The following is a 26627-nucleotide window of genomic DNA, read 5'->3' as shown; positions in this document are numbered from 1 at the left end:
GACAGACTGCCAGGGACACCTTCCCCATCTTTATTTTGGGGGGATGGCCCCAGTGAAGCCAGCAGCAGGCTGTGCAGGGCACTGTTTTGCCACGCAATGCCCATCCCAGGGGCCTACAAGGTTCTAGACGCTGATGGACCATGGTACCTTATGACTCCTATTTCAATTACATCTTCGTATGTAGGAGGAGGACTAGCCATTATTGTAATAACAGCATTATGTGTGCCCTGTTTGTCTAAGGTTTCAGTGCTAAGTGGCAGGGCATTTCACACGTATAACACCAGCTTGAGTCATGGCCTGGTGTCACGGCTGGCCAGGACACCTGGCCAACAACACTTCAAAGTGTCCTTCATGTCACCGCACAAGCCCTGGTGCTCACAACATTGATTTGAAGTATTTGTGAAGCTGGGCCAGGATTGCTTCTGCATCAAGTGTTTGCAGAGCACAGTGGGAACCTTCTCCTGGACTTCAGTTTGCTGAAGCACCAGCCCAGCAGAGCCGCGGCGGTACAGAAGGTTTGGCCACATCCACCTGCAGACAGAGGTCCTTGGTCTCCAGGAGCAGCAGCCCAACCCCCAGCACCCCACGCTTACCAGGCATTACGTTTCTTACTATAAATGTAGTTCTATCTCTGCAGGAACTGGTCCTGAGATAATAACTCATGTTATCTACTTTCACCCATAATATGAGGCCATCAATCAACTTCAAAAAAAACCAAACCTGTTTTTTTAGCATTTATTTTGTCCGAAACAGTTATCAAGAAAAACTCCTCGCACTTGTGTGAAGGATGAAAATATGTTGGGTTTTTTGTTTTTTGTTTTTTTTTTTGTTAATAATTTCAGTTGAAAATTAAAGAGAGTACTCAGAAATATGTTTCCTTTCTGTTTTGATGCTTACAGGTTTTCAGCTGATCTCTTTAAAAGCTATTCTTACTCCATTCCAAATGTTGAGACAGGCGCACAGGTTTACCAACAAACACACAGGTGTGGGGAAAAAAACCCGCTTTCATATTTCTATTACCATGTCAGGAATGAAAACGTGCAAGAAGAAATCACCCTTTCAAGAAAAAATCATCCTTTTGTGACTTCTGCTGTTAGAAAGCAGCTATTTTTGACAACGGAGGTCTTATTAGGAGGAGGAAAAGGTGCGTTTGTTGTATTCTTTTTTCTCCATTTCCTCAGAAACATGGCAAAAAGGATCAGTAAACCATCGCTGGCAGCTGTGGGGGCAAGATGCCATCAAGGCATCTCTGCCTACTCAGAAACCAAGGAGCTGCCCAACCCTGCCTCCCACCAGCCAGTCCCATCTCTCTTTTTAAAATACACTAGATTTTTATTAAGAAGCAAAGCAAATAAATAAGTTACACTTATTAAGAGGGGGAAAAAAAAAGGTTATTCCTATAAATAACAATATAAGAGTAAAGTGATATACAGTGTTCTGCGTCAGAAAGAGACGGAATAAATTATCCTGAGCTGACAGGACGTGGTGCCTGGTACCCTGGGCAGACCTGGGAAGGCAAGGTGACAGCCTGAGCACTGACAGCCTGGCCTAAGAGCACTTAGCTGCTAACACACAGACAGGGAGGGTCAGGTACTTAGACCTGACCCCTCAAAGCCCTCCCACCCACCAGAAATGCAACTGCTAACTGCATCAGGTGGTTACAGATGTGCTCGCCGAACACTCCAGGTGCTGTTTCCCATGGCACCTGGATGTATAATGAGGAGAGAACAGAGCAATTGCCGTCTGGGCCAGAATCGGCACATCTGGACGAGGGGCAGGGGGTCGTCTGAAGCACCAGAGGTGTTGGAAAGCTGCCTTTTTATAACAGCCCTGATCCCCACACCTCAGCCAGACCAAGTGCCTCATTCCCTGCTGCAGCAGCACACGCACACCTTGGCGAAGTAAGGTGATGCCGGAAGTCAGAGACACACCAGGTTCTGCCCCCCAGGTTTGGGAAGCCAAAACAAAGGCACAAATGCACCAAGGCACCAGACAAGAGGAGGCACTTATGTTCCAGGGGCAGGATCAGACCCTGTTCATCTTATTGCAAGAGTAATGATAGTCTGCGGGTGGGAGCAAAGGGCTTGCCAATTTTCTCAATTTTCACTTTTTTTTTTTTTTTTGGGTTGTTGTGATCTAAGCATCAAACATGGGAGTCAAGTTGACCAGGAAAAACAAGTAGGGTTGATTCTCCTGCCAGCACAGGTCTCTCTCTTAGGAGCACACAGCCACACACAACGCAAGTGACCCCGTGTTCAAATGCCCTTATGTTCCCAGCTGTCAGAGGCACCGTCTGATTGTCACCCCAGCCTCTCTGCTGGGAACTCTTTGTGTGTCCTGGTGCTTGAAGAGCAAACAGGAGATCACATGCCTTGCCACAGCTATGGCACCATCAAGGACAACCAGCCTGGTGATGAAGCCCCAGGAATTACGGCACATGGCTACTGAACAGCAGCCAAACAATATTTGGGGGGTTCCTCCCAGCCAGCTGCAGTTTGTCCTGGAGCTCCAACTCTCGGATTGAGAGTGTAACGTCTCACTTGGACCAAAGAAGCCCCAATGTGCCTGCATCCCCAGTATCTCCATCGAGCAGACAAGGCTGAAAAAACAACAGTGGCAGCTGAATATCATCAGCTATTCAAAGCTCAACATCCACGGTGTCCTCCTCGTGGTCCTTGATGTCTGTCGAGTCTGCAGTGGCAGGCTGTGTCACCCCAAACTGTGACAGCTTTGCTGCCTTCTGCTCCATGCTCTGCTTCCTCCATTTGATCCTCCGGTTCTGGAACCAGACTTTCACCTAGCAGGAAGATGGCACAACAGTTTAATCCAACGTCTCCAGGAGTCCCTTTCCAATGGTGGCCGTTGCTACATGCTTCTGAGGCAAATGTCCCCATAAAGCAGAGTTCCTTAAAGAGGGGGACATACCCCTTCTCTGCTCGGGGCACAGTGCATGCGGGCAGGAGGAGGTCACACTACGATGGGCAGATTGGCGCTGGGAGAAAGGACCTGGGGAGAGGGGGACGCAGCCGCACAGAGGAGGCTCTGGCCACGGGAGTGAAGGAAGCACCACCCGTAGCTCCCATGAGCCACTGAACCTATCCCTGCAGGACTGCCAGAGCGCATGATGAGGCACCCACCTACCCCCTGCCCCTGCTCCCTGTGCTGTTCACACCCTCCCTGACCCCCCAGAACCGCCCTTGCTTTGCTCTCCCTTTTCCCCAGCTGAATTTGGATCCCACTACGGAAGATCAGTGGCTCCTCCTTTCCACACTAAATAATCAGCTTGCGGTGGGAAGGGCAGAAACATACTGGGAAGAGCAGAAAAAAACTATTTAGATCCAGTATTATAAAAGGACACTTAAAGCATAAACTGTCTCCAGAGGATCATAACAATGTAGATACATTAGTCCAACCCAGCTTGAACTCTAAAGCAAGCGGGTTTGTGCTCCTAAATGCTTTTTGTTCCGCTTCATGGATTAAGAAAAGGATGCTCTTATTCACAAACCATCTAAACCTAGCTCACATCCCTCCAGGCATGTGGCTTCAATGTCATCTTGCAGCAAGGAGTCCCACAGGTCACTTTGCATCATGTCCTCCTCCCGCTGCACTTCACAGCAGGGGAATCACCGCAGACAAAACCCAGACCCAGGATCTATGCCGCCATCCCCAGCTCCCCCGTTTCTTACCTGAGTCTCTGTGAGATGCAGAGTTGCAGCCAGGTCAACTCGCTCTGTGCCCACCATGTACTGCTGCTTGAGGAACTCTTGCTCCAGCCGCTCCAGCTGCTCTGGTTTGAAGACAGTGCGGACCCTCTTTATCTTGCAGGGCCCCCCGGACCTCCAAGGCACAGCAGGGCCCAGTGAGTTGGCCCCCACACAGGGAGACAACTCCAGACCTGCCAGAAAGAAGTAGCAATTGAAAGGGTCTGCATGTTTGAGGCCATTCCTCCAGCCCTGTTGAAGTGCCAAGCCCAGCTTGCTTCAGCTGTAGCTGAAATCCAAATGCAGCTGCTCTATGCGCTAAAGGGGGCACCAAAAAGAAAAGCAGGGATGTCACTACCCTGTCCCTACCTAGATCATCACATCTAGGCTCCCTTTCCCGTGAAAGCTTGGACCAGATGATCTTTTGAGGTTCCTTCCAACATATTCTATGATTTTACCCACAGGTACAGCCCAGGACAGTCCTGGACATGCAGCCAAACCCAAAGAAGTCAAGTCTCGATGAGGTGAGCACGGTTTGACCTCCATCTATACAGGATCTTTGTAAGTTTACCCCATGCTGGCCCCTGCTTTTACCCTTCCCTTGGCACCCATGGTCAGCCAGGGTTCAGGAGAAGATACTGAAGCTGGCAGACTGGCCTCATGAAGACAAGAGTCACCAGCCCTTCTGCAGGTCCTCATCCCAGCCCTCAGTCCTTTGGTCTCAGTAGGTTTAACTGATCCATAAAGTTCCTCGTGTGCAGAGGCATTAGCAGGACTAAGAAGTGGATCTGGTCTCAGTCTCCTATCTAGTTGTGGCCTGGTGATAACCATAATTACCTACTTAACATACAATACAACACCAGCACTGTCACAGGACTAGCCGGCACCAGCCTAAAAGCAGTGCTGTCTCTGCTTTCTAAAGCCCTCATCCTGCCAGCACAGACTTTGATTCACATCCATCTCTATGTACATAAGGAGCGTGTGATTGCTACCCCGGACCATCCCCCAGGAGCCACAGGGCTCATCCCCATCCAGCTCTGTCCTCCTGAAGGACCTTCACTGAAGCCAGATCTCACTGCCAGGAGGACTGCAAGGCAGGGAGACCACAGTCAAGGGCTGAGTAAAGGGGGCAAAAACCCTCAATATCCAAGATGCTGGTTCTGGAGTTATGACATGCACAGAAACATTAGCATAGACTTTGCACATCTGAGTGTGAAGCGCTGGAGGGACAGTCGAGCCCATCTTGCTCAATGCCAAAAACTGCTGGACTGGGGACTTGGCTCCTGTCCCGACACCCAGAAAGACTCCAGGCAGCGGGACCTGCCTGCACAGACAAGACCGCTGGGTGCCATGAGAACACCGCCAAGAATCAAAGTACAGTTGTGAAGATATTAGGAACCAGACAAGGCCAGCGCTAAGATATGTTTGATGGTACCACAGCTTCTGTCCTGCCAACACCCAGGAACACGCTTAACTTTGAGAAAGAACACGCTAGTACAGCCAAGGGGACTTTTCTGTGTGGGAAGTGTTGTAAGCAGTATGGATTTGCAGGATGAGGCCATTAATGCTCTCCACCATGGCTGTTCTGAAATCTCAGCCCCGGGGCAATGCCATCTGTCTGAAATGCTTTGAGCAGAGGTTGGATGCAGCAGCTCACAGAGGTCCCCCTCAGCCAGAGTCATTGCCCAGTAACACCAGGGTACAGCAACAGCAGCCACGAGGGACGTTGGCCTAGTGTGATGTATCTAGATCATGGAAAGCCAAGTTTCTTTAACTTTTATAGAAATACTGCACATAATGACACAGATTCACACCCGCTACTTATCTCTCCTGTAATGACTGATGTTGTCATACTCTCCAGGCACAAATGGGCACCTTGACCTACTTCGTTTTCGTTAATTGGGTGTAAGTTCTGCGCGTGTTTAAGGATTTGTGGGATGGAGACCTGACAGCTTAACAACCGTAATTGCACTTAAAACTATTTTCATCATTAAAATAATTTCACCTGTCACATTTTTTTCTATTTTAATACTGGGATAATAGCAAGCGTAATTTCAAACATGAAATACTTTGTGGGAATAGCTTTGCAAATTGTTTAACTATATTTTCATACCTGTATATTTGATATAATACATAGATTAACGCACAACTATGCAGATGCTGTCTTTTAAAAGAAATAATAGATTAAATAGTTATGCTAAGTAGTTAAAAAAAAGAACAAGAGTAGCAAATACTTTTGGTATCTGACTAGTGTAGCTATCAGGATCAAATCAAGTGTTCTCTCTACAAGTAAAATATGTGCTTGACTGCAGGTTTTGTCTGGGCAGCAATGAGATCAGACTCTGAATACTAAGAAGATACTTGATTTCAAGAAAAATACTCTGAATAGAGGTATTTCATTAAAACAGATTAGTCTTTTTGCTCAGGTTACGTTACAGTACCCCTCAGTGAAAATACGGAGACCCTGATGGACTACCCAATATAGTCCATCACCAACTGTATAAATTTTACCCAGTGATCGAGAACAAAAACCTTTTTCCTTTGGGACTTTTGCACTAAAAATACAAACAGTTTTTAGGGCCGGGTGCTGCAAAACACTCAGTACTTACATTTCTGTGAGAGGTCCCAATGAGAGCAAAATTACGGACAGACAGGGGCACCTTTGGGAGAAAAGGGGACCCCACACGACAGCAGAGGGCAGAAATTACTTTCAGGGATGAGGCTTTGGGAAATTACAGGAGGTTTCTGCAGGTGTGATGAAAACACAGGCGTTGTGGTGTCTTTCCAGTACATGAAAAGAGAAATAAATGCCAGTGTGTGCAAAGCGACCCCTAAAATGCAGGTGGGGGCACGCGTGGACATGGGAGGGACTGTCCCTGACCCGAAACCTTCTGCTGCAGTCAAGCCTGAAGGATGTAAATCGTGTCATTAAGGTGCCGCTTGACGAAGTCATTTCATGTTTGGGGTAAATGGCTAGTATCAATTATCAATCACTACAGTGGGGAAAAATAATTAGTAAGAAATTCTTCGCTCTTCCTCCTTCGTTTTCCACAGCCCCAACCCAACTCTTTACCTTGGGGTTGGTCGAGGGGCTGCGAGAAATGAAACTACAGCCGATAGGGGAAAAAAACCCAAACCCCCTTATTTTCCAGCGCGGGTCATGCCACCCAAGCGCCCGGCTGGAAGGTCCCCGCTCCCCCCGCCTGCACTCCAGCCCCGTCCACGACACCCCCGTTCCCTGCCCATCCTCCGGACACGCTCCCACGCACCCCCCACGACCCGTGCCGGACGGGAGCCCTCCGCACACACAGCCCCGCTCACCTGCACCGCCCCGCCCGGCCACGGCGCAGCCCCAGCCCCAGCCCCAGCCGCCCAGCAGCGGTCCCGGTCCCGGTCCCAGCCCCGCTCCGGGGCCCGGTGCCGCCGCGAGCCAGCGCGGGGGTGGCGGGGCGGAGGCAGCGGCGGCGGGACCACGTCGCGGCGGCTCCCGGGCGAGGAGCGCTTCGATGTGGAAGGGGGTTTTGGGGGACGGCGGGTCGGGACGGGGTCGCGGCGGGCTGTGCAGCATGGCCGGGACAGTGTGCCGGCTGCCGGCCCCGCCGGCTTATATGGAGGACGCGATGGGGTGGGATGAGCCGCGCTCCTATGCAAAGCGGCGGCGGGGGGGCCAAGGGGGGCTGCCCCCACGCCCGCTGGCCTGCAGCGACACCCCCACGGACACCCCTTCTTTCCCACCAACAAGCCCACGGACATCTCTCCTTCCACACCAGCTCTTCCACTGACACCCGCCCACACACCTGCGTCTTCCCACCACAGGCACCCGCTCTCCTTCCCCACAGACCCCCATGCCAACACTTGCTCCTTCCTCATAGATGCTGAAACCCACTCGTTCCCCACAGACACTCACACCAACAATCACTCCTTCACCAGGGACACTCAAAGCAACACTCAAAAACTACTTCCCCACGGACACTCACTCTGGCACCCACTCCGTCCCCGTGGACACCTTCTCCTACGCCATTGACACCCACACCAACACCCACTCCAGACAGACACCCACGTGGATAGTTGCTGCTTCTGACACAGACACCTCCTCCCTTCCTCATGGCCAACTACACCTTCCTCCTACCAACCTTGCTGGCATCCCATAGACACCCACATGGACACCTACAGCTCCCCACCCAGACTCCACTGACACCCAAACTCCCCACAGACACCCAAACTCCCCCTGACACCCACACTTTCCCCCCAGGTCTCACAGGCGCACTTCACCACCCCCCTGGCCACACTCCTCAGGCCAGCCCACCCCTACCCTCTGCCCAAGGGCATGGACATACACCTGGACCGGCTGTACAAGCCTGTCCTGCTGCCCTGCCAAGAGGAACATGTCCATGTGTACCTGCCCAGGTGTGTCAGAGGGTGTATGTATATCTGGAATACGGGAAAAAGACATCAGGAGCTTGCACAGGCTAAGAGGTGACTGTGCAGTGGAAATGTAACTGTTCGTCTGGTTTGGGTGCCATTCCCTTGTGACACCCCCCGGAGCCAAGCGCAGAGACAGGGTTTGGTGGAGAGCTGCGGATGGCACAGGCACCTCACCCAGATGTGAGCGTACTCCGCAAACACAGTGCTGGGGGATTCATAGCCCTGTGCGCTTGCAAATGTTCAGGCTCAAATCTCCACAAGCACCAAATTCACCCTGAAAATTCACTCCAGTGTATGCAAACAGAGAGAAATCCCAAGACTGGAGTCTCCGGGTTAATAAACACGGAGTAAAAATCCCCCATGGCTTAATAACCCAGCATTAAACATCTCTGCGTGCACAGGCTAGCTGTCCATATCCAGTAAATCCTGCCTTAAATCAGGTATTCGTGCCATTTAAAGTTTCATTTCACTGCCCAAGCCGCAGAAATGGACCTCATTATAAACGAGCACCTCTCTATTTTTGAGCATTTCAAAGCAAATGGAAATTATGGGAATGCATGGGCAGGATTATCCTGCTTGCAAGGAAGCACCCTGGTGATGGCTACGGGAACCTCGGGGAAGAGGATGCCTGCAGGAGACAAAAGAGTCCCTCAAGTTTGCCTTTAAAACACTTTTTTTCTCCCATTTAGCATCCTGTCTTCCACAGCAGCTTCAAAATAAGTGAATAAATACAGCTGCTGCTTTATTGCTCCTTATCCAAACAGCCAGCCCCAATCCTGCCGCCGTGTAACTATGTGCTTAATTGAAATCACACGTTCAAAGCTGGGCAAGTGGCCGAAGCCTCTCCCCTGCAAAAAAAAAGCCGCCACCGACAAAATAAAGCCGCAGAGATTCACAACTTCTGGCTTTGCTTGCCCAGAGGTTGTGTGGATTAAAATATATGTGGGTGTCGTTATACAAGTTTTTGATTTGTTTTATTAAAAGCCTGATAAATCTCTTAATTATTTTTCTTCTTTATAATAAGTTGTGACTGCCACACTAATTCCCATGAAAGAGGTGTTGGAGATGCTCTGGTTATTAAGGGAGCAGTTTTACATTGCTGTTGTTGGGATGGGAGAGCCGTCAGAAGAGCAGGGGGTGACGGTGGGATGCTGCTGGCAGGAAGGACGGACAGACAGATGGACAGACGGACGGAGGGCCGGGCAACCAGCAAAAGCACCGACTGACTTTTCCCCTTCGGCTTCTCCCACTTGGCCGAATTCGCTGCCTAATGACGCGTCCTGTTTCCCATTAGTACTGTGTGCTCAGCTAATGCATTTCGGTCGGAAAGCTGGAAATTTTCACTCGCTGGTAATGACTTGGGAAATATAGCACCCAGCAGCCAGGCAGAGCGGGGGCTCCGGGAACACCCCCCCCCCCGCCTCTCCCCTGCCCACATGAGGTTGAATCACCGGCTCCATCCCCACCCCATGTGCTCCAGCAAAGGGGGCTTTTGCAGGAGCTGGGCAGGGGAGATGAAAGGATGGACCCTGATCCTCTTTTTTTTTTTTTGGTAGTGAGGTTTTGGTGGCTTTTTAAAAATTTTATTCCAGTTTTGTTTTTCGAGTGCGCAGAAAATAAAAGGGGAGGGGGAGTTCCCTAGGGGGGTAAAAAAAAAATCCCAACAACAAAACAACAAAAAAAAGCCCCCAGCCCTTTGTAAACATCCCCCCTGAGCAAAGGGAAGGGGGTGAAAAGCATTTCCTGATAACTCCATTAAAGAATGAGGCTGCATTAACATTCCAAGTACCTCGACAAGAGATGAAAGTGGGGAACTTGAGCTCAGCCTCTCCTTGCTCCAGATGTTATTATGGGCTCCCTGAAAGGTTTTTTTATTTCTTTTTTTGCAAAGAGACAAAGATGTTGCCTACTTCAAACGGGGCTAATTGATGCTAATGACTATCAGATAGAGTGGGGGCCCTTATTCCCCCCTGCAAAGGGGAAAGAGAGAGTGCATTTTACAATCCCCTCATAGAAAACGCCCCACTCTTCAAACCAGGTTGCTGCTTTGGGGATTTTTGTCTCTCTGGCTGCTGCTTTCTCTCCTCCTCCGCTCTCCCCCCCCGCCTTCATCTTTTCTGTCCCCCTTCTTCTGGGCACCCCGCAGCTCTCACTTGTTTGCCCATGAGAAATTTCACACCTCGCCTCCATCGGTGGGGAGAGCCTGGCTCCTTTTCCATCCCGTTCCAAGCCGCAAAACCATCTCAGCGGGCGAAAGAAGTGGCGGAAATTTCCCCAAACCCACAGCAAGCACACGCGAAAACGTGATAGGGATTCTGTGCATCTGTAATCCGGGGCTGAGTCCTCCTGCCAGTGGGAAAACGTCTTCTCGACCGACGGCATCCTTTCAGTCGCATTGTATTAGGGAGAAGATGGATCCCAGGGCTCCTGTCGCTGATTAGACAGGCGTGTGCTTGCTCTCATTAGGATAACTAGCCCAGCACCACCAACCTAAGCAGTCTGAAATCATGAGCTCATGCCTTTTACTCTTAAAAAAACTCCAAAATTGGCTTAAAAATGAGGTGCTGAACACCAGCTTTAGCTTTTAGCTTTGTGTCAGATTTTTGCAGCCATTTCTCCTGTGATAATCCATAATAATAATAAATAATAATCCATAATCCAATAATTAAAAGGAAATGGGGAACATCCCCAAATCATGTGGCTCCTGGAGCTGGTGATTTTCTCTTCCTAACCCAAATCCCACTGAATCCCATGGGAAGAGGGGAACAGGGCCTCATTTTCACTGAGAAAAGAGAAGCATGGTGTTTCTCCCCAGAGAATAACTGATGCGTGTTTGTTCCTTCATCATAAAGTCTAAGAAAAGAGAAATTACTGAGGCTAACGATCATTACTGTTCATGTTCTTGGCTCCAGGAGCACCTAACAGTGCCAGGTGCTGGGCCGCTGCCCTGCCTTGGCTTTGCCACCTTCAACCAGGTGCTGAGGAGCTGCAGAGAGCTCCAGAACAAGGTGCTGGTCTCGATTGCTCTTGGCAAACGCCCTCTCTCCTGCTTGCAGCAGGATAAGGCCACGGTTCGCTTTGTCTTCTAGATCCTCAAGCACCTTGCAAGGTCCCATTAACAGACCCAAACTGGTGTGAGGACAGCAGGACAGGCAAGACACTTCGCTTTGATGGCATTGCACAGCAATGGGAGCCCGGGTTGCAGGTGGCAAGAGGCCAGTCCCATACATCCCCCTGAGAGCCCAGAAGAGGGACAGCCACCGGCTCCAGGGAAATGCTTCATCTGAGATCATGGTTACTTTTCAGCAGAGCACTCCCCAGCTTGATCCACTGCCCAAGCACTGGTGAAAGCCCCGTGCAAGTAGCAACATGGGAGGGACATGAGGACTTGGGAACATAGGAGTTTCCTCCAAGAATGATGTGCCCAAACACCAGCCCGCAGCGGAGGCAGCCCCCGTCCTCTCCATCCCTATCGCCTTATTCTACCTCTTGCTTGGCCAAAGCTCTCGGGGAGCCTAGTCAACATGTTCGTGCAGTGGAAGAGTAACCCTGCAAAATGCCAGGCCCTTCTTTTCTGCTCAGGGGTGCGGGCAGAGGGAAGCTGGGGCAGGGGGGGAAGGCAGAGGGCAGCATCCTTCTCTCCCTCCAGCCCCAGACAGCCAATACACACCCCAGCCGCCCTTCAGACACCGGCCCCGGCTACATTGTCAGGTTAATTTGGGATAATGGCCTGCAAAGCACCTCAGCCCCACACAGGTCTCATTAGCACTTGATAATATCAAGCATCCTGAAGAATTGCGGCTCTTCCCCCTCCTCCCCAGGGCACGGAGCCCTGCACACAGACAGGGCAGGGCGTCCCAGGACCTGCTCCTTTTCTTACTCCATCGCCAAGCTTGTGGGGCAACGCACCTCTCCCCCCATAGCCTCAGGGCTTTCCTGCGATTCATCACCCAGGCTGGTATTTCCAAGCAAGATCTGAATTAAGCCCACTCTGCAATGTGGCTCCGCAGGGCTGGATCCTGCCCCAGCCTTTCGGTGGGGAGACCTTGTCCCTGATCCAAGCGGGGCTGTTCCTTGGTGTCGCACGCCTCGGTGTCACATCTGTCCTCATATCTCAGCCAGATGTGAAATGAGGGAGCGGAACCTGCTTCAAGCCGTCACCCTCCCCCTCCCCGGCTGTTGGGAGCCTGTCCCGCCTGCCTGGGGTCCCTCCAAATAGTGCGTGGGTGGAATCCACGGGTTGAGTCCGCGATGGGGCTCACCCAGCTGACAGCAAAGTCTGGGTGACCCCCCCCCAGAAAAGCTAATACCCTCCGGCAAGGCCTCGGAGGATGCTCCGTGGTCCTCCCGTCAAGCACAGACCTGAACACCGTGTTCACAGGGGTTGCAATTGCGGGTATTAGGAGCATCCCGAAACCACGCATTTAAAATTAATTGGGAATTATAAACAAACTAAGCATTGAGGCAGCCCTGATACAGTCCTGAGTGCACGATCAGCCTGCTGCTCCCTTCAATTATCTTTTTTTCTCCTACATTGTTCTCCCCTAATGAGGAGGCTAATGACCAAAGGATGGTTCATAAGTGGTTCCCAGACTCTCCTTGCCCAGGGCAAACACCGTCCACAATAGGATCACAAATTGTAGGGAGAAGCCCCGGCTGATCACATCAGAAACGGTGCAGGGATTTATCTCTCTGCCTTAACAATAACAGTATGTTCTTAATCGCCACTCCAAAGAGACAGCTAGCAGGGGATCTGCCCGGCCTCATCATTAAAAGCTGGCAGCATCTTTGCTAGCGCTGCCCCTTTGTTCATCTTTCATTATTCCAATGCTCCGGCCCCGTTAATTCCTCTCCATCTTATTAAATCAATAGAGATGGAGTGGGGGAAGGATGGGGCAGAGCAAGGGTTGGATCCGGCTCGGCTCTCGGCAGGGGTCCTGAGTGGGAGCGGGATCAGACCTGGCACAGATAAGCATGAGTCGAGCTGATACCATGCTTGTCCAAGGCAGTATTTACCCAGTTCCTACAGCTGGGGAAACTGAGGCACAAAAGCATCGCAACCTAAGTCCCAGGAGGAGGTTTTAGCAGAGCTGGGAGCACTTTGTCTGACTGCCAGTCCTGTACCTCCCGATAAGATCCCCTTATTCATTACACCATCAGGACTTTCTTGATTTAATGATTTAATCAACTTTTTAAAATAAAATCACACCATTGCAGAGGTTGTCTGGTGCCAGGGCCCCAGTACACCCCCAGCAGAAGCCCAGACCAACCATGCCAGGGTGGCAGTGACACCAGGATTTTACACGACAGATCTTTTGCAAAGGGGGAATGGTGCAATTTTCATCATTATTTTTTTTTCTCTTTTTCCTAACAGTTGATCTCACTGAAACAAAGCAAACTGGTTTCTGACAGGCCCTGACATGTGTGTGGCTGGGACCAGAGCTGGGGAAGGGATTTCCTCCCAGTCTTTCCATTTCTGAGACTGGGATGTGAGCAGGAGAGCCAGTAGAGTGAGCAGTAGCAGCTATTTAGGAGGTGATGTGCCCTGTGGCAAACCCAGACCAGGGCTGATGGTGTTGCCTTACCAGACCCCTAATCTCCCCACACAGCCCTACACAGGATTTAGGCACGGCACTGCTTGCTCTTGCTCCAACAGCGCCCAGTGCATAGGACTGGTCCACAGCCCTGTGTTTTTTGTTGCAGGATAAATACCTTTTAAACCCAGAGATTTTGGATGCTGCAATGCTCACCCCATATGAAGGGTCTCCTTAGTCTCCCAGTTTCCCCACTGCATTTCCAGGTAGGTCACCCCATTTAACCTTTATTTTCATGCATCCAGGAGCTACTTCCAGCTGAGATTTTAATGCAAAGTATCGACACCTTTGCTCTTTGGCTGAGCAAGACAGCTTTGCACAAGTTCATCCTAGAAAGACTGCAAAAGATGGGATGCCATGATGTTTCCTCCCATGGCTTGTGATGTCTCTTTTTATTTCCACTGAAATTGGGCAGCACATTGCTGGCAGAGCTGCCCAGCAGCCTCAGGAAGCTTTGCTTGACATTTCAATCAGGAATTAAAGGGGAGGGAGAAGCAGGGGGAAATGCTCCCTGACCATTTAACGAGATTACACGATGAGACGGAGCTTGGAAACATGCACAGCCGACCTCGGCGCCCCATGTCCTGGCTCGGGTCGGACATTGCCTTGAACCTCCATCGCCAGCAGGTTGCTCTCCCCGGCATCCTGGCCCGTCCTCAGCACACAGTAATCCCTTTTAGCAAACCCCCCCCAAAAGAGAGCATGAGGGGATAATCAGCCGAGGAGAATGGGGCTGCCAACTCGGAGAGGGGATGCAAAAGGCACCTGGGAAAGCAGCTGGGTCACGGGGATTCAGGGGCTGGAGGGGTCCTGCTGCTCCAGCGTCCAAACACCCCACCGTGCAAACTTCTACTATCCTGAGTAAATGCGACTCATGCAAACAAATCATGTCCGTCGCCATGTGCTCAGCAGGAATAATCCTGGCAGGAAGGAGAGCGGGGAGGGGGACATGGAGGAGCTGCATGCTACAGCTCCACACGTTATCCCTTCTCCTATCTCTCCCTCCATCTCCCATCCCATTTACCCAGCCACCCATTTGCACCTATTCACCAGGGTCTTGCATTCATCCTCAATCATCCATCCATCCATCCATCCATCCACCCACCCACCCACTCACCCACATGCAGACCAGGCCGTTCCTCTGGGCAAATAGTCCACCCTAATACATCTATCCACCTATCTCACAACCTACCTGTCCTCCTACAAGCTGCCTACTTAGCTACAGAGCGGAGATTTGCTAGGGAAGGCTCAGCACTGCATCTTTAGCAGATAACCTTTATCCTTTTAATAAGGCTGCTTAATTCTCACTTCCTTATAATTATCTGACACTGAAAGCCCACTCGTTTTTTCTGCAGACAGGTGAAAGAAACAGTGTCTTTAAGAAAGCAAGGTGATACGCAGGATTGGGAAGGGACTAGCGAGGTTTTTGTGATTCATGTGGGGTTTAGGTAAGGACACACAGCCAAAATGTTCTTATTCTGCGCAGGCTTTCAAGGTGGGTGAGAGGAGCCAAGGCTCTGTCCCAGGTGGTCTGATCCAGACAAGACCTTGCCAAGTTCTCAGAGCATCTCTCTCCCTTATTTCCCAAGGTGCCAAATTGCTGTGCCTGGGTTTGATCCCAATCCATGTGCCCCAGTCAAGCTGCCAGGAGTTGGGCTGAGCTGCAAGACCTGCTCCCTGGACTGGGGAAGGAGATGTCTCCGATAGGGGAAGAAAACTGCATTTCCACCCCCTTTCCGGGATGCCAGGGCTGGTGGAGATTTGGCAGGGCACAAAATGATCCAGCTGAATCCAACTTTTCTGAAAACCATCAACTCTGTCCCATTATCAGGGTCAGACCTGGAATTTGGCTCTTCTCATCCCCACTGGAGCAGTAATTGGCTGCTTTGCCCTGCAGATACAGTCCCTTCCCCACCCTAAGGAACCTGCAAAGAGGTTAATCCCTGGGTGAGAGGAAGAAAAGGGATGGCCTTCCCTGGCACCCGGCTGTCTCCTGGCAGGTGGGAAAGGGGACGCAGACCATCCTCAGCCCCCTGCACCCCCTGGGGACAGCCAACCCGCTCAAGGATTATCACTCACCATGAGAAAAGCCTCCTGGTCAAAGCCCAAAGTGCCAGAGGGATGGATGTGATTTAATTCACCACATATAAAAGTCACTTTTTAAAAAACTCTATCAAGCCCAGCAGTTTTAATAATAGTCATTTCCCTGGCCAGACACTGCCCACAGAGGGGTCCGAGCTGGGCAGACCTCTTCAGGAGCATCCCCTGGAGCGGGGACGGGTCCCCCGCTGCCTGGCCCCGAGGAGCCTGGCACGGCCAAAAGGCTCAATCCTGCCCAAGGCTGAGCGCTGCCAGCTCCTGGGGGATTAAAGGTGTCCTGAGAACAACTTAACTCTTGCAATCAGCTTGGCCCCTGGCTGGGCGATATTAAAACATCCCCCATAAACCCTGTTGTCTCGGGGATGATTGCAATAAACCCACCGGCAGGCGAGATTAGCGGGTTAAACCCGCTGGCGCAGCCTGGGCTCTCAGCAGACATGTGAAGACATTAGCACAGTTTGGGCTCTTTGAGACTCGCAGGCTAATCCTGGCTCTGAAAACAGCTGGAACAAAGGGCAGCTTCCGTCACATCATCCTTCTCCCGGCACCTTCCCCTTCTTCTTGCACTGTCCCCTTCTTGCATTGCCCCCCTCTCCTTGCACCATCCCGTTCTCCTTGCATTGTCCCCCTCTCCTTGCACCATCCCCTTCTCCTTGCATCATCCCCTTCTTATATTGTCCCTTTCACTTTGTACTGTCCCCCTCTCCTGGCATCATTCCCCCTCTCCTTGCACTATCCCCTTCTAATTGCACTGTCCCCCCTCTCCATGCACATTCCCCTTCTCCTTGAATTGCCCCCTTCTTATATTGTCCCCTTCTCCTTCCACCATCCCCATCTCCTGGCATCATTCCCGTCTCCTTGCACTGTCGCCACTCTCCATGCACCATCCCCATCTCCTGGCATCTACCCCTCTCCTGGCATCATCTCCTTCTCCTTGCATTGTCCCCCTCTCTTTGCACTGTTTCCTTGCACTGTCCCCTTAATTGTCCCCCCTCTCCTTGCCTTGTCCCCCTTCTCTTTGGCTCATCCCCTCTCCTTGCCTTGTCCCCCTTCTCTTTGGCTCATCCCCTCTCCCTCCTTCTTGCATCATGTTTCACACCTGCTCAAACAAACCCTCTACCTGGTTCCCATCTTCCGTCAGCCCCAAGCCCAGGGCAGTCAACAAGAAAATAAGTTTAGTAAAAGCTGGTGCTGCCCAGGCAAGCACACAGATGTCCCCATTGCTGCTCTTATCTAGGAGGTCCAGGGCCGCTGGTACTCGATTGCTTTGCATCCTTGCAAGGAGATCCGCACAGAGGCCATCCCTGGCTATTCCCCAGGCCAGTGTCTGTCCCACCTGCTGGATTTGAAACCTCTACATCTGCCTAAGCAGGGCCAAACAATTTAAATTAAAACCTGGCTAATCCTGTCCAAGCTGAGATGGCACCCCAGGTGCCCAGCTCACTAAGCCACCACCAGCTCTGCTCTCCAGGTGCATTTTCCCTATTTTCCTGTCTCCAAAAGCCCTGGAAAGCAGGATGCCATCACTGGGTTGGAACGTGTGAGCTGTGGGCAAGAGCAGGATGTTACGGAGAAGATGCTGCTGGCAGGAAGGTGGGAATGGATAGACCATGAGATGGAGGTATTCTACAATGACGTGGGCTCTGTGAAGGTCCTGAGCTATTTTAGAGCACGAGGAGGTCTCCAAGCACCCAGTGCCTTTGGGATGAGCCTGGCTATGGGGCTGATTGTGGGTGGAATGTGCAGGTGGCCCCTACTCCTATGGTCCTCCAGGGCTTACTCCCATGAACAAGCACCCACTGAACCCTTGCTGCCACTGCAGGCATGTGTTGTGCCTCTTCCTCCTCCTGCAAAGATGAGCCCAAGAGTTGCATAAATAATTTATTTTCGCACTGCAAAAATTATGGGGGCCCTGTATATATTAGATACACTTATTGCTAGCTATGATACATTCATATAATACACACGGAAAAGCAGCCCGAAGGGGCGATTCAGCAGCTCTTTGCCACAGTCTGTGCAGGTGCTGTCCCTGAGCCCGGGGAGGAGGCTATGTTCCCCTGGCCGTCATCTGGCTCTGCTGGGAAGTCCTTGTCCTCTTCGCCATGGTGGCTTTGCGAGTCGGGGCTCCTCTGCGGGGTGGACAAACCCATTTTGGCCAGTTTGGCTTGTTGCTGTTCCAGGCTTTGTTTCCTCCACTTGATCCTCCGGTTTTGGAACCAGACTTTCACCTTAGGAAGAGGTAAAGCTTAGTTTTCAAACCCGGTTTCTCCATGGACCGTGGGGCCATGGTCCGCTAAACTTCTGTGGTTCAGGCAGTGCCACGACACTCCACAAACCCTTAGGTGCCCACAGGTCCCCTGCCACACCTCTGTTCCTAGCAAGATGGAAAACTGTCTCCTGCAACCCAGAAGCTGAGACTACATTGGTGAGCTGGGACCTGCCAGTGGTGGAGTAGGTCTAACCCTCAGATGGACATAAGTTCAACTCCTCCATGTGGCCCTAGGACAGCTGCTTTGCGACTCAGTTTCCCCATCTGTGATCCTCCACCCTTTTCATGTAAACCATCTGCAATTACTACCCCACACGGGTCCTGCCCCAGGCTGAGGGACATGGCCCAGGTCCCACCCATTGGCATATGGGTTTGGGAGCCTCCCTGGACCTGCTGGTGGGGGCAGGTGGAGATGGAGCACAGTGGGGCTTACCTGCTCTTCAGTGAGGTGCAGGGAGGAGGCAAGCAGGCACCTCTCTGTGCCCACCATGTACTGCTGCCGTGCAAACTCCTTCTCCAGTCGGGCCAGCTGGTCACTGGTGAAGATGGTCCGGACTCGCTTGGCTTTGCCAGTCTTGGCTTTGAGGATGGGGAAGCAGCACTTGGAGATCAGGAAGCCTGGAGGCAAACAAAAGAGGGGAGGTCAGGGTGGAGAAAAGCCCTTGGAGGGGTCCCCTTTAGAGTAGGGTCCCCCTTGAAAGATCCTTTCTTGTAGAGGCAGAAAGGACCTTCCCATTTGGAGGGGCCCCTTTTGGGGAGGCAGAAGGGGTCTCTTAGGTGGGGGTCCCCTATTTGAAGAGGTGGGAGACGATGCTCCATTTAGAGAGGATCTCCTTGGAGAAGTGAATACAGGTCCCTCTTGTAGAAAATCCCTTTGGAAGGGGGTCCCCATGAAGAGGTAGAAGGAGCTCCACCATTTGGAGATGTCCCCCTGAGAGAGGCCGGAGGGTCCCATTTGGAGGGGCAGAAGAGGGTCCTTGTTGGAGAAATCCGCTTGGGAGTAGGCAGAGGTGGTCCCCCCACTTGGAGTCATCCGAATGGGAGATGTGGATGGGGGTCGTGCCCCTGGAAAAGGTCCCTTTGTGAGATATGTCCCCTTTGGAAAGGTGGCCAAGGGCTCCCCTTGGAGAGATGAAAGGAGGTCCCCATTTGGAGATGTCCCCATGGGAGAGGTGGACAGGCCCACTGTAGAAGAGGTCCCCTTGAGCGGGGTCCTCCATTTAGAGAGCTAGTGAAAGGTCCCCCCCTTGGCGTGATGGAAGTAGGTCCCCCATTTGGAGGTGTTTCTATGAGAGAGGTGGATGTGGGTGCCCCTGGAAGAGGTCTCCTTGAGAGGGCTCCCACCCTTTGGGAGGTAGAAGGAGGTTCCCATTTGGGGGGGGGTCCCCCTGCGGGGTGTCGGGGGGATGTCGGTACCTGTGGTCCCCAGGCGGGCGGCCCAGGCGGGCGGGACCCCGCAGCAGGCGGTGCAGAGCGGCCGGGGGGCGGCGGGCGGCGGCAGCGGCGACAGCAGGACCCGGGCGGCGGCAGGGCCGGGAGCCGGGGGTGGACCCCGGAGCGGCGGCGGCGGGGGGGAGTCGCGTCCCAGCAGCGCCGCGATGGTGAAGGCCTGGCCGGGCCGGGCGGGGGGCAGCGGGGCCGGGGCCGGCATGGCGGGGTCTGCTCGGAGCCGTGTCGCCCGCCTTTATACGGCCGCCCCGACCGGCCCCCGCGGGACTCTTGTCCGTCCCCAGGAGATCGCGGGGGGCGGAGGGGATGGGGCGGGATGGGGCGGGCGGGGACCGATGGCATCGCCCTGGGCCCTGCCCGGTGGGGTGGTGGGGCGGAGGTCCCGTGTCCCCTCCCTGTCCCCCCTGCCCTCGATGGGGATGTGTCTCCCCCTGTCCCACTGCCCTCGACGGGGGTATCCCCCACCATGTTTCCCTGCCTTCGACCATGGAGGTAGCCCCCTGCTTCCCCTGCCCCTGGAGTGGAGACCCCCATGTCCTCCCCCGGGGTGGCTTTGGCCCTGAAATACTCAGGCAGGAGGATCCAGGCACCCAGGGGACACCACAGGACAGACAGTGTCACCCCAAGGCCAACAAAACTCCCAAGGGGGGGTCCCCCTTGAGTCCATCCCAGCCCATCATGCTGGCATGCACCCCACTGCACAGCTGCTTTTTGGAGGGCACAGCTGTACCCCAGGCCAGCAAGGCAAAGGGACGGGACCAGGGATGCTCTGAGAAGCAGTGGCAGAAGTGGGGGGCTGTGCCTGCACCCCCCCAGCTCACCCCTCTCGGCTGATGGGATTCAGATGGTCATTAGGGTTTGAGATTCTTAAAATCATGCAGCTTTTCCTAATGAGCTGGGAAAAGTCACACCTCGGGCCCGGCGCGGCGGGGGAGCGAGCCCCGGTCAAAGGACTCCACCAGGTCTGGGGGGTTTATTGGGGAGGAAATAGGGCACAGGGGAGTCGGGGGACCAGGGTCCACATCTGCACAGCAGCAGCCCCCCTCGCTCGGCTTTCACAAGGTCCCTGGGACCCAGCACACGCGTGCACAGCACCCCAAGCTGGGGAAAAAAAACCCTAGGATTGCTCCAGCGCTGAGAAAGTCATTACGGAGCTCTGCCCTGGTGGTGAGGATCCTCCATTCTGCAGCTGCGTGGCCACCTCCATGATGGGGATGGGAAAAAGGACCCTCCTGGCTCCACGGTACCAGGGCACACCGGAGCCCTGTACTGGCAAGTGAAGGCTCCCCAGGGGTGTCTACATTAAAAAGCCATAAAAAGCCCATGATGGGCACCATGCCAGCGGCGATGCCATGCTGCCTGGCCCATCACAGGGGCACCATCACAGGGGCATTGCTCCACAGCCACTGCGGTGGGGGCAAATAAAGACCCCAGGGGGGACAGACATGAAAGGGTGGCAGATTTGGTGTTATTAGGTCTTAATTACAGTCTTGAAAAGACCAAGATAAAAAAGCAGGAGGCTCCTGCCGGGGCTTGGTGGGCTTGGGCATGTTTGGTTAGGAGGTGCTTTCCCTTTTTTTATTCCCTTTTTCCTCTCTCTCTGTTTGATGGAGCTCAGCAAACACGCACACACACACACACACACACGCTATGCAGCAGGGTGGCCCCAGGACCAGAGGGTGCCCAGCACCCCTGTGCTGGATGGGATGCTAATGGCGTCTGTGGGGTTGGGATCCAGGTGATGTGGGGCCAAAATGGGGATACTAGTACCCAGTGGTTCTTTGGGACAGCCAGGTGGGAAAATCCTGCCCTGTAGAGATGGGGAGGGAGGGGTTTAGTAATCTGGGGGAGGGGGGGGCGTGATGCCGTGCAAGCAAGGAGCAGGGGCAGGCTGGAATGTGGGGGGTCGTTGCCCACCAGGTCCAGATCCAGAACAGGGATGTCAACCCAGGTGTGGCTCCTGCCTAATTTTGAGGCAAAATTGCCCCAAGGCTCTGACTCCTGAGCTAATTAATAACAATGCTGCTCATTAGCCCTTGGCTGGGCTGTCTGGGCAGGGTGTGGATTGTCTGTCTGAGGAGTGGGGCTTCCAGGTTCACCCCCTTGTCCCAGGAACACCACCCCCGCCACCCCTGCCTTGGTCTTGTGACCATCCCTGTCCTGCAGCATCCCACTGTCTGGCCATTGTCCGTCCAGCCCAGCTCTTGGAGCTTTTTGCCCACAAAATCCCCCTGCATCCGATTGCTGATATGCCATACCAGTCCTGTGCTGGGCACTGGGGTGGAGACATGCACAGTTTGCAAGGAAAAAGAATATTTTCTACCAACTCATCTGAAATTATTGGAAAAAAACTAAGTGTTTGGACACCCACTGCCATCAAGTGGCTGCAGAGGATCCAGGCCTGACCCTCAGTGTCATGTCCCATCCTGTCTGTCACCCTGCATTCGCCCCGATAATTTTTTCTCAATCTCAGATCTCCCTCCCAATTATATCCACTCTTCCTTTGGTGTCATTAAAGGTTTCACCACCCGGATCTGGGACGCAGAGCGAAGCCCTCCCTTAAGCATCATAAGATATGCAGCTCCGCTTCTTCTCTGGATAGACTTGACCCAGCTCTAGGGAGGTTTTCTCAAGCAGGACTCATACATGCACAGGTCACCACCACCACCAGCGGCTGTTTGTGGATGCAAAGAAAAAAAAAATTATCTTTTTTAAACCCTGTGGGTGGTTGACCTGGGGAACTCCTTGCCCAGGAGCTCTTGGAGGTTGAGAGCTTCAACAGAGGAAATAATAACATCCGTAGCTGTATGATACAGGCTAAAATACACCATGCCCCAAACCAGGCGAATCCTGCAGCAGAGCTAGGTGGCTCAGGGCTGGGACAGGTGCCACCAGGGCTGGGACGAGTCCCCCCTCCAGCAGACACATGGGATATAAAATTGAAGCAGGAGGTCTATGTCTTCTTTAAAGGTTTTGCACCTTTCCATGCACCTGAAGGAAAACTGGTGATTTTTTTTCTTTTTTTTTTACATAATCTTACTTAGCTTCTGTTTCATGGCTTTTTAGAGCCATGGCTCTAAACCAGTCAGTGAGTATCCCCAGTTGCAGGCATCCCAGTTAGTGAGCATCACAGGCAGTGAATATCCCAGTTAGCGGGGATCCCAGTTAGCAGGGTCCCGGTTAGCAAGCGTGTTAGTTAGTGGAAGTCCCAGTTAGCAAGCATCCCACTTAGCTGGCTTCCAGTTAACGAGGATCCCGGGTGGGCAGGGTCCCAGCAGGGTCCCGGCGAGCGGTTCCCGGCCGGGCCGTTCCCCCGTTGACCGCCAGAGGCCACTGCCCGACCGCGCTCGGCCCCGCCGGCGGCGGCACCAGCTGGGACCGCGGGAGCGGGGACACCGGGTTGGGGGACACCGGGGAAGGACACAGCAGGCTGGGACACACCAGGGATGGGACACAGCAGGCTGGGACGCCCCGGGATGGGACACTCCGGGATGGGACACACAGGGCTGCGACACCGGGGCTGGGGCACGCTGGGAAAGGACACACTGGGTGGGACACCCCAGGCTAGGACACACCGGGGATGGGACACACCAGGGCTGCAACACCAAAGCTGGGACGCACCGGGATGGGATACACTGTGATGGACACAATGGGATGGAACACAAAGGGATGGGACACACCAAGCTGAGACATGCCAGGGTGGGACATGCTGAGACTGGGACACAGAAGGCTGGCAAACTCCAGGGCGAGGAGGTTTCTCCCGAAATGCTGTGTGGATAAAGGGGCTCCAAGTGGAGGGTGACAGCCTGTCTCCTCTCCATGCCAAGGGACCACCGTTGGCCATGGAAGCTCTAGCTGAACTTTCGAGTGGTACAGAGATGATGAGGACCACCTCCAGGAGAAAGCCCAGCACAGTCCTACCATGTGTGCATGCAAACCAAGGTCAGAACAAGGACAGCATCACTGCCCTCTGTGCCCCAGACCACGGGTGTTTCTAGGAACTGAAATCTGCCCGGGAGCTCAATACAAGTTGTGTAACTTCATCCGAGCTGCATGAACTCTGTGGGGGTGGCTGCATCCCACTTGTTGTCTGACCCCATGGCAAGCTGGCCAAATTCAGCCCATCACTAACTTAGAGAAGACACGTGAGTTGCAACCAGCCTCAAAACCCAATTAATCAGCCCTAAAAGGGCACATCCTGGGGCAGAACTGTAAGGCCATGCCCATCCCCCATGGGGCAGCATCAACCAGGGACTATGGGAAGGTTGATGTTTGTGCTTCTCCACGTGCTGGTTATGGGGCAGCAGGGCCAAACATGTATCTCTCCTCCAATTTCCACCAGGCTGGAATGTGGTGTAGGGGGTTTACAGCATCTCCAGGGCCACCAGCATCTCTGCAGGTCCCCACTTTTGCAGTACCATTTACCCCCAAAATCTGGGAGTGAGTCAAACCCCCCCGTCCATCTGCCTGGCTGGGAAAGTCAAAAGCAGTGTCATTGCCAAATCCAGAGGCACCTGCAGAATTGATGGCGACGGATTTCCACCCTTATTTGTCAACAAGCCTTGCTGGCCTCCCCCCCAACCCTGCAAAGCCCTGTTAATCTCCGATACAATTGCAGTTTGCTGTGCAAACAGCTTGGGTGGGGGCAGCGTGAGGCTTGCATGAGAAATGTGTCATTTGGGGGCGGCCGGCAGCCTTGTGGGTAAGCCAGCAAGTGAATCGTGGCATCACTAACGCCGGATTGAAATGATTTTGAAGCAATTGCCCTTCAATAACCCTAATCCTCGGCTGTGAATGGGGGTTTTTAACTCCTGGCCATTATTCCCACCTTATTATCTATTGATTGACTTTTAGAAAGGGTAATAACCTAAATAGATTGATGCTCTGAATCCTGTGCGGAGATCAAATGGAGCCAATGGTTGATTTTCCATGTGGGATCCAGGGGATAAAGCCCAGAGCTTTATTTTGGCCCCTGAAGCAGAGATGGGGGCAAAGGGGTGATGGGGAGCAAGGAGATGGGGCAAGGGGAGGGGGAGGAAGACCTGCAGTGAGCGGCAGCCTCCGTCCCTCCCTGCTCCACCAAACAATCAGAATAAAAGCAAATTATTTCTCCTATTTTCCTTCCCAAGATGAGCGATAAACTGTCCATCCACGAAAAGAAACTGATAACGCCTCTAATTTTACTGGAAGGCCTAAAAATGCCATTTCTACGCAAAACAGGGTGCTGCTCTCCTCCCCAGCCAGCCTTTGATAAATGTTGGTTTTTTTCTCTTTTTTGCCTTTTTTTTTTCTATTTCCCGTTCGGTTTGCAAGGGGAAATGCCCCCGGAGCTACAAACAACGCACAATAAAGCAAAATAATATTTTAGTCAAAATAGGCAGACGGTGCTCGCAGCCAACTTTCAAATTAGCATTTTGAGGGCAAATATGCAGACAATTTGAGATAATGAGGCCTGATTATTCAATCCAATGAATGTTAAATAGGCAGTGAGGGCGCCCGCGTCTTATCTCCCCAGCTTTCGATTTATTTTAGTTTAGTTTAGTTTTAATCGTTTCCCATTTGAACTCTTTATTTGTCTTGGCTCCAGCCCCCCCCTCCCTCCCTCTCTTCCTGGGCATCCCTGCGCTGCCAGCTGGGATTTTGCAGTGGGAAATCACCGTCATGGACCCGCCATCCCCTTTGCAACCCATTTTCAGGGGGCATTTTGCAGCTTGTCCCTAAAAAATAGGAGCCCCAGGGAGGTTTTGGTGCTGCTGTCAGACCTGGTCCATGTGTGTGTCCCCCAGATTGGGGGATGTTCGTTTGGGTGATGTTTTGATGGTGGCGTGAATTTTTGCAGAGATGTGCATCATCAGCACAGAGATTTGGGGTGATGCGTCCTCAACTCTGGCTCATCCTTCATCCCTTGCCTTTAATCCCAGGGCTGTTTGTGCAGGTGATGGTGCAGTTGCTCCCACCCTGGGTCTCAGCACCCATTGTCAAATGAACACAAACAGCAAATGAGCCCTGTGGAAGATGACCCCAGCAACCGCTGTCACCCCAAAGCAAAGCCCAACTCAGCATCCCACCCAGCTCAGCATCCCATCGTGCAGCCCCCGCAACCTTCCAGCAGCATTTTTCTTCATTCTCGTGGAAATGTCATTTATTTGCAACCCCAAGGAAGTGCATTTCCCACCACCCAAGGGAGGGAAGGGTCAGCTCCAGGCTGGGGAGCTCCTGGGGGTGCGCAGCACCAAGTGCTGCCAGGGTCACCCCAATGGAGAGTGGCATTTTGCACCAAAAATAGGGAAAAAAAGCAAAATTATGTAATTGGCACTGTTTTCCAGCTCCTTGTCAGCAAGGTAGCTGGGTTAGGTGAGACCCCCATTGAGGATGCCATTGCTATGATACTTAGGAGCAGGCTGGGGGAGATGCACGGCTGCCATGGAGGAGGAGGAAGCAAAAATTAAGCAAAAATTAAAGTTATGCAAGAATTAAAGTTAAGCAAAAATTAAAGCAGAAATTCAGGTTACAGCAAAAGTTAAACTTAAAGCAAAAGTTAAAGCAAAATTTAACCCAGCTCGGGCTCACTGAGAATGGTGTGAAGAGTACCTGTAAGGCAGTGAAATGTCCATTGCACTGCTGTAACCCCTGTTTTCTCTGTGATCCAAGAGAAGAATTAAAAAAAAAATCATTGATTTCAGGGGTAATTATAAAAACTTTTTATGCCTCAAATGCAAAGGTGGAGGTAAAAATCAGAGGTGAATAAATAAGAGGTGGGAAGCAGAGCAGGGCAGGGAAGGTGAAGGGAGACAGAAAAAAAAATCCCAATTACGGGGGCAAGGATGGAAAGCATTGGAGAGGAGGAGATACAGCGAGAAGAGAGATAATCAGAAGGCAAAAAAAAGGGGAAAAACAATCAAAAGAAGGCAAAATAAAAAGCAGATGCTGAGGAGGGATAAGAGGCGCCCGGCAGAGCGGGGCTGGGCACCGGACTGGAGGGATAATTGGATTTCGGTTCATCTCGGGGGCGATAAGAAATTCCCCGTGTAGTTTTTTTCCCCTATTTGCAGCATATTTTAATGCGAGATTTGAATAAAGCTGGGGCAG

The 26627-nt window shown here is 52.5% G+C and overlaps 2 protein-coding genes across 2 annotated transcripts; both read right to left on the bottom strand.

Moving 5' to 3' along the window:
• Positions 1 to 2638: 2638 nt before the first annotated feature.
• LOC141744143 (homeobox protein not2-like) lies at positions 2639 to 7269 on the bottom strand. The gene is made up of 3 exons (XM_074589475.1): positions 7023 to 7269; positions 3687 to 3895; positions 2639 to 2797 (listed from the first exon to the last, which is right to left on the bottom strand). The coding sequence occupies exons 1-3, from the start codon at positions 7267 to 7269 to the stop codon at positions 2639 to 2641; spliced, it is 615 nt and encodes a 204-aa protein (XP_074445576.1).
• A 10419-nt stretch (positions 7270 to 17688) lies between these two features.
• LOC141744110 (uncharacterized) lies at positions 17689 to 19769 on the bottom strand. The gene is made up of 3 exons (XM_074589422.1): positions 19506 to 19769; positions 18523 to 18707; positions 17689 to 18048 (listed from the first exon to the last, which is right to left on the bottom strand). Exons 1-3 carry the CDS (start codon positions 19738 to 19740, stop codon positions 17812 to 17814), a joined length of 657 nt encoding a protein of 218 aa, XP_074445523.1. The 5' UTR covers positions 19741 to 19769; the 3' UTR covers positions 17689 to 17811.
• Between the last annotated feature and the right edge of the window lie 6858 nt (positions 19770 to 26627).

This window comes from Larus michahellis, chromosome 5 (genome assembly GCF_964199755.1).
Source record: "Larus michahellis chromosome 5, bLarMic1.1, whole genome shotgun sequence".
In the NCBI taxonomy this organism is placed as follows: domain Eukaryota; kingdom Metazoa; phylum Chordata; class Aves; order Charadriiformes; family Laridae; genus Larus; species Larus michahellis.
The sequence above is the reverse complement of the archived record's forward strand: the minus strand, read 5'-3'. Positions and strand labels throughout refer to the sequence as shown.